This window comes from Oncorhynchus kisutch, unplaced genomic scaffold, assembly GCF_002021735.2.
Source record: "Oncorhynchus kisutch isolate 150728-3 unplaced genomic scaffold, Okis_V2 scaffold934, whole genome shotgun sequence".
Lineage (NCBI taxonomy): Eukaryota > Metazoa > Chordata > Actinopteri > Salmoniformes > Salmonidae > Oncorhynchus > Oncorhynchus kisutch.
The window spans coordinates 95,873-103,729 of record NW_022262879.1 but is presented as its reverse complement, the minus strand read 5'-3'; the positions used below and the strand labels follow the sequence as shown (position 1 = coordinate 103,729).

At 39.9% G+C, this 7,857-nt stretch overlaps 1 protein-coding gene across 1 annotated transcript; it reads right to left on the bottom strand.

The window, feature by feature from the left end:
• Positions 1-2,413: 2,413 nt before the first annotated feature.
• On the bottom strand, positions 2,414-7,590 carry LOC109877392 (zinc finger protein OZF-like). The gene is made up of 3 exons (XM_031817112.1): positions 7,546-7,590; positions 7,035-7,212; positions 2,414-4,166 (listed from the first exon to the last, which is right to left on the bottom strand). The coding sequence occupies exons 1-3, from the start codon at positions 7,546-7,548 to the stop codon at positions 2,920-2,922; spliced, it is 1,428 nt and encodes a 475-aa protein (XP_031672972.1). The 5' UTR covers positions 7,549-7,590; the 3' UTR covers positions 2,414-2,919.
• Positions 7,591-7,857: the final 267 nt, after the last annotated feature.

Genomic DNA, 7,857 nt, shown 5'->3' with positions numbered 1-7,857 from the left:
CTTTAACAATGATACAAATACTCTTTCAAAATGCAGATGTTTATTTAGTTATGGATCCATAACAAATTACTATGGGAATAAATATCACTGAATGACAGAAATATTGGAACAAAGTTGTCTAATGAAGGTAAACAAATTGTTGCTAAATGGAAAACACTCTTTCAAAACACACACGGTCATGTCGTACAGCGCCATTATGGCTATTAGCAAGAAGCTGGACAATAGACTTGCCTAGAAGGAGGATAGGGGGAGAATTCTATCATCAAATGTATTTCTTGGCTGTATCACAACCGGCCGTGATTGGTCGAAATTTCAGTTTAATCCACCAGAAAAGACCAAACAAATAATATAGCAAAATGTATTATTATGTATCACATCTGACTGTGATTGGGAGTCCCACAGGGCGGAGCACAACTGGCCCAGCGTTTCTCTCCCTCTAAAAACAAAAATACATGTTTTGGCCTTCATAAATATTATTTTGGCCTTTATTCAGATTACAATCACTCACTTTTGTTTTTTGAAAATGAAATAACCTCCAAAATAGCGTTATATCCTATCAAGTTGATGGCACAGTCATATAGCCGGGCATCTACATATAGCTGAGTGACTCACTTATTCATGGCTTTGGATCAAAATAAATAAGTACCAACATTCTTTCTGATAGTCTTTAATAAAGAAATGTTTGGTTATCCTGACCTGGACACCACGTACAGTATTTTAATAGCCCATTATGTGCTATTATCAGGACAATATACCTTCACCAACACCTCTCTGATGCAGGTTCGATACCCGCGCCGTCCGTCACTGGGAGACCAATGCGGCGGCTTTTGGTTTTAATTTAGAATCCTCTATATGTAATTATTGGTGGAGAGTCAGGTCATATTTTTCAATTTACTGACATGAGTCTCACTAGTGTTGAGTAATGTGCTGTTTAAAGGGGTGGAGGTCTTATTTATTTAAAGAGCATATTGAAGCTAGAAGCAATAGGATTAGAACCAATAGGATTTGAAGCAAAAGCCTCCAACTATTTGATCACTGTTTCGCGCTGCTCTGAGACAAGCATGGGGACTGGTCTTGATAAATGAATTAGATTGTTTACTCCGTTTGGGTATTGGTTAGACTACAATTATACAATTATGGTGTAGAAATGTTATGTTCTTAGTGTAACCTTTATTTAACTAGGCAAGTCAGTTAAGAACAAATTCTTATTTACAAGGACAGCCTACTCCTTCCTCCCCGTCTGGGAATTGAACCTCGTTCTCCGGTGTGCCAGCACGACACGGGGATTCTTTAGCTAAATAGCCCAGTACTGTAGCCTACTCCAGACCGTCACATTGTACAGGGCCATATTTTCCATCCTGACGGAAACCCAGAGGGTTTTTAGTTTTCTTTGTAATATAAACACCATAATATGAACTTCTTGGGATAGGGGGCAGCATTTTCATTTTTGGATGAATAGAGTGAAAAGAGTGCCCAGAGTGAACTGCCTCCTACTTAGTCCCAGATGCTAATATATGCATATTATTATTAGTATTGGATAGAAAACACTCTGATGTTTCTAAAACTGTTTGAATGATGTCTGTGAGTATAACAGAACTCATATGGCAGGCAAAAACCTAAGAAAAATCCAACCAGGAAGTGGGAAATCTGATCATGTTTGTGCGGACTATGGGTTATTTTGCACTTCCTAAGGCTTCCACTAGATGTCAACCGCCTTTAGAATGTTGTTCCAGGCTTCTCATGTGAAGCCGGATGAGAGCTGTTTGACTAAGGGGTCTGGCAGCAGCCTCGTTCTCAGTCACGCGCAATTCACATGAGAGGTATCTCTCGTTCCATTGCTTTTCTACAGACAATGGAATTCTCCGGTTGGAACATTATTGAACATTTATGATAAAAACATCCTAAAGATTGATTCTGTACTTAGTTTGACAAGTTTCTTCGACCTGTAATATAACTTTTTGAACTTTTCGTCCGACTGGATTTGTTAACCAAACGCCCCAAGAAAAGAAGCTATTTGGACATAAATGGACATAAATGATGGACATTATCAAACAAAACAAGCATTTATTGTGGAACTGATCATCAAAGGTAAGTGAATATTTATAATGCTATTTATGACTAATGTTGACTACCCAACATGGCGGATATTTCTCTGGCTGGTTTGGGCTCTGAGCGCCGTTCTCAGATTATGCTTTTTCCGTCAAGTTTTTTTGAAATCTGACACAGCGGTTGCATTAAGAAGAAGTGTATCTAAAGTTCCATGCATAACACTTGTATTTTCATCAACATTTATAATGAGTATTACTGTGAATTTATGTGTCTCTCTGCACAATCACCGCATTTTGGAACTACTGAATGTCAAATTAGATTTTTTTTATAAATATGAACTTTATCAAACAAAACATACATATATTGTGTAACATAAAGTCCTATGAGTGTCATCTGATGAAAATCATCAAAGGTTAGTGATTCATTTTTATCTCTATCTGTGCTTTTTGTGGCTCCTCTCTTTGGCTGGAAAAATGGCTGGGTTTTTCTGTGAGTTGGTGGCGACCTAACATAATCGTTTGTGGAGCTTTCGCTGTAAAGCATTTTTTAAATCAGACACTGTGGCTGGATTAAAGATGCCCTCTGGTGGTCAAACTAGCACTTACTAGCATTATTGGTGACAGTGGTTGACACGTAAATTACATGCCATAGAATTCTGTGGCACCATGCAAGCTGTGTTGCAGTACACTGCAACTTTTAAAGGACGAACCACTGTACTCCATATTCAATTCATGTTTTCTAATAAAAACACACAAATATATTTTTTTGTATACATTGTACAATTTAAATTCATATGGTATAAACAAGAAAACACCTTCTCAGTCAACAATTAAAGACACTGGGAGCACTGTGTATGTTCTCTGATGCATTTTAAGAAGTCAAGGAGAAGTAATTATTCTCTCCTGTGTGAATTCTCACGTGCTTTTTCAGCTTTCCCGAATGGTTAAAACGCTTTCCACACTGGGAGCAGTGGTAAGGCTTCTCTCCTGTGTGTATTCGCTCATGAGCTTTCAGGGTTCCTACTTGGCCAAAACTCTTTCCACACTGGGAGCAGTGGTAAGGCTTCTCCCCTGTGTGTAGTCGCTGGTGAACTTTCAGGGTTCCTAAGTGACTAAAACTATTTCCACACTGGGAGCAGTGGTAAGGCTTCTCCCCTGTGTGGATTCTCACATGAATTTTAAGTGACTGTGAAGAGTAATAGGTCTTCCCACAGTCTGAGCATTTGTAAGGCTTCTCCCCTGTGTGCAGTCTCATGTGCTCTTTTAGGTTTCCTGAATAGTTAAAACTCTTTCCACACTGGGAGCAGTGGTAAGGCTTCTCCCCTGTGTGTATTCGCTCATGAGCTTTCATGTTTCCAAAGTGACTAAAACTCTTTCCACATAGGGAGCAGAGGTAAGGCTTCTCCCCTGTGTGAATTCTCATATGACTTTTAAGTGAGTGTGATGAGTAATATATCTTCCCACAGTCTGAGCATTTGTAAGGCTTCTCCCCTGTGTGTATACGCTCATGAGCTTTGAGGGCGTCTAACCGCTTAAAACTATTCTCACACTGGGAGCAATGGAAAGGCTTCTCCCCTGTGTGTATACGCTCATGAGCTTTGAGGGTGTCTAACCGCTTAAAACTCTTCTCACACTGAGAGCAATGGAAAGGCTTCTCCCCTGTGTGTATACGCTCATGAGCTTTGAGGGTGTCTAACCGCTTAAAACTCTTCTCACACTGAGAGCAATGGAAAGGCTTCTCCCCTGTGTGAATTCTCACGTGACTTTTAAGTGAGTGTGATGAGTAAAATGCCATCCCACAGTCTGAGCATTTGTAAGGCTTCTCCCCTGTGTGTATACACTCATGAGCTTTGAGGGTGTCTAACCGCTTAAAACTCTTCTCACACTGGGAGCAATGGAAAGGCTTCTCCCCTGTGTGTATACGCTCATGAGCTTTGAGGGTGTCTAACCGCTTAAAACTCTTCCCACACTGGGAGCAAAGGAAGGGCTTCTGCCCTGTGTGTATTCCCTCATGTATCTTCAGGCTTCCTGACTTGGTAAAACTCTTTCCAATCTGGGAGCAGAGGTGTTGACTTGCTGGTTTGGACGTCTTTGGTTCGTTCAAGTTTGGTTTTCCTCCTGCCAAAGACAGAGTAGAATGAAATCTCCACATGATAAAACTGCCTTGCTATGAACTTTAAACCAAATCAGATCCCTCAATAACCTGAGGCCAGCTTTCAAACATTTCATCATTTAAAACCATTTTTGTGTGATTTTAAAACAAATGTTGTAATTACTGTTTACAATACTTATTTGTATTTCTGTTTTACTAGTCAGAACACAAAACACTAGACAGTCCTATGACACTCAAGACACAGACATCGCTAGATTCCTATCAAGCAGGTGGTTCTAAATATATAACCTTCATAGCTGTATGATACAGGATGTGACATACACACTTCCTTAAACATATAATAAGTAATTTAAAGTGGAAGTCCAAAACTTGTTTTTACGTCGAAGACACAAAGCACATCAGTAACATCTCCCCGTTGTTGAAAGGGTTCGACACATGCTGTTTAAATGGCCCAATTTCTAATTTAGACGTTCACACATTTTGACTATCATTAATTTCATGATATTTTGGGTAAAGTAAAAAAAGAATGTGAAATATTTGGGGTAGATGTTACAAAAAATATAAATATGTAAAGTGTTGGTCCCATGTTTCATGAGCTGAAATATCCCAGAATTCTTCCATACGCACTAAAGCTTATTTCTCTCAAATTCGGTGCAAAATGTGTTTATATCCCTGTTAGTTAAAATTTCTCCTTTGCCAAGATAATCCATTTACCTGACAGGTGTGGCCTAATGTTGAACACTTTTTAGGTTACTCTATGATTCCATAAGTGTTATTTCATAGATTTGATATCTTCACTATTATTCTACAATGTAGAAAATAGTAAAAATAAAGAAAAACCCTTGAATGAGTAGTTGTGTCCTAACTGTTGACTGGTAGTGTATATGGTCGATTCCGTGGGAAAGTCAACCTGAACATGTGTAACGGAGGTGAGAACGTGCCGTAAACTCACTCCACAGCTTGAAACATCACAGATGGAGCTGTCCAACTGGTACCTTTTAAACTCACTCCACAGCTTGAAATGTCACAGATGGAGCTGTCCAACTGGTACCTTTTAAACTCACTCCACAGCTTGAAACATCACAGATGGAGCTGTCCAACTGGTACCTTTTAAACTCACTCCACAGCTTGAAACGTCACAGATGGAGCTGTCCAACTGGTACCTTTTGTATCGCTCCATCGGTTCATTGTCAAGGAGAGTGGTCACATGTGATGAGAAGCAGAGGATCACTAGTTTGAGTCCAGTATGGGGACAGTGGAGGAAACTAAACTGTAAGCAACACACCGATGTCAATAAAGTTAAGTCATCAAAACTAGTTTTTCAACCACTCCACAAATGTCTTATTTCACTTATAATTCACTGTATCACAACTCCAGTGGGTCAGGAGTTTACATACACTAAGTTGACTGTGCCTTTAAACAGCTTGGAAAATTCCCCAAAATTAATATGTTATGGCTTTAGAAGCTTCTGATAGGCTAATTGACATCAATTGAGCCAACTGGAGGTGTACCTGTGGATGTATTTCAAAGGCTGACCTTCAAACTCAGTGCCTCTTTGCTTGACATCATGGGAAAATCAAAAGAAATCAGCCAAGACATCAGAAAAAAAATGTAGACCTCTACAAGTCTGGTTCATCCTTGGGAGCAATTTCCAAACGCCTGAAGGTACCACGTTTATCTGTACAAACAATAGTACGCAAGTATAAACACCATGGCACCACGCAGCCTTCATACCGCTCAGGAAGGAGATGCATTCTGTCTCCTAGAGATGAAACGTTTGACCCAAGTTAAATCATTTAAAAGGCAATGCTACCAAATACGAATTGAGTGTATGTAAACTTCTGACCCACTGGGAATGTGATGAAAGAAATAAAAGCTGAAATAAATCTCTCTACTATTATTCTGACATTTCACATTCTTAAAATAAAATGGTGAACTAACCTAAAACAGGGAAATGTTACTATGATTAAATGTCAGGAGTTGTGAAATTGAGTATAAATGTATTTGGCTAAGGTGTATGTAAACGTCCGACTACAACTGTACATTTGCATGTTTAACACGTTCTGTAGATCAGACGTTAATGAAGCAATGCAGAACACATTGAAGTGTCTGGAGTTTTGTCTGCCGCTTCAAAAGTCTTGTAAAGATGGGTGGGGGGGGGGGGGGGGGGGGGGGGGGGGGGGGGGGGGGTTGACTGGGACAGGCAATGTAACATCCATAATGTTGTTAAGACAAGTTTTGTAAAAGATCATCTTGAGACTTTCCGTCTAAAGCTAACTTTTTATATGGTCTATTGGTTCCTCTCTAAAGCTAACTTTTTATATGGTCTATTGGTTCCTCTCTAAAGCTAACTTTCATCAAGATTTTATATGGTCTATTGGTTCCTCTCTAAAGCTAACTTTCATCAAGGTTTTATATGGTCTATTGGTTCCTCTCTAAAGCTAACTTTCATCAAGGTTTTATATGGTCTATTGGTTCCTCTCTAAAGCTAACTTTCATCAAGGTTTTATATGGTCTATTGGTTCCTCTCTAAAGCTAACTTTCATCAAGGTTTTATATGGTCTATTGGTTCCTCTCTAAAGCTAACTTTCATCAAGGTTTTATATGGTCTATTGGTTCCTCTCTAAAGCTAACTTTCATCAAGATTTTATATGGTCTATTGGTTCCTCTCTAAAGCTAACTTTCATCAAGGTTTTATATGGTCTGTTGGTTTCTCTCTTTTCATTGGCAGAATCCTTTTTCAGTGTTATGATATTCATAACATCCATATCCACCAGTCTATCTTCCTGTCAACTAACAGAACTCTGCTGGTTGTCCTGGTAACAGATACCAGTGGGCAGATCTTTTGTATTTGTTCAAACTACAGCACTTACTTTGATGAGTTAAATCTGATCCTTTCTTCTCTTCTCCTCCTCTCAAAGTTCCACTCAGCCCTGTTGTTTTCCTGCAGTCCACCAGCAGCACAGACAACCTCTTCCTACCCAGCAGTAAGTTGCTACCGGGAGAGGCACGCAACGGGGACTCCGGGAGGTAGGAAGGGCTAGCGTTGTCCTGGTAACCATAAAGAGGGGACACAGACACATATCATTATGGATGCTGATATCACTGTTGTCATAAAGTGTTTTACAGAAACCCAGCCTAGACCCCGATAGAGCAAGCTGTATGCTAGACCAGACCAAGCTGTATGCTAGACCAGACCAAGCTGTATGCTAGACCAGACCAAGCTGTATGCTAGACCAGACCAAGCTGTATGCTAGACCAGACCAAGCTGTATGCTAGACCAGACCAAGCTGTATGCTAGACCAGACCAAGCTGTATGCTAGACCAGACCAAGCTGTATGCTAGACCAGACCAAGCTGTATGCTAGACCAGATCAAGCTGTACCATCTGGTGTTCTGATCTGGAGAGACTCTTCTCTGCCTCGTCAGCATCAGGATGTTGTTGAGGCTCCCCAGAGGATCCAGGATAGTCATGTCTCTCTCCTGTGTGGACGAGAACATGAAACCGATTGTAAACTTATGATCTTCTATTGCAATCACAGAGTCTTACAAGAGGCATTAATATGTCTAAATAGGGCCTAAAATGGCCACTTTCATCATGATTTCCGAAAATATTGTTTGTGATGCAAATGTAAAAGGCTCGTTCCACAAATTGGTTGGCTTTTGCGTCCCATTGATCTTTAAGTAGAAAATAATT

Bases quoted from the DNA above. Each gene is read 5' to 3' on its own strand.
- LOC109877392 (XM_031817112.1), bottom strand. The intron at 4,167-7,034 runs GTAAGTGCTGTA...TGTCTTTGGCAG, and splicing joins ATCAGATTTAACTCATCAAA to GAGGAAAACCAAACTTGAAC.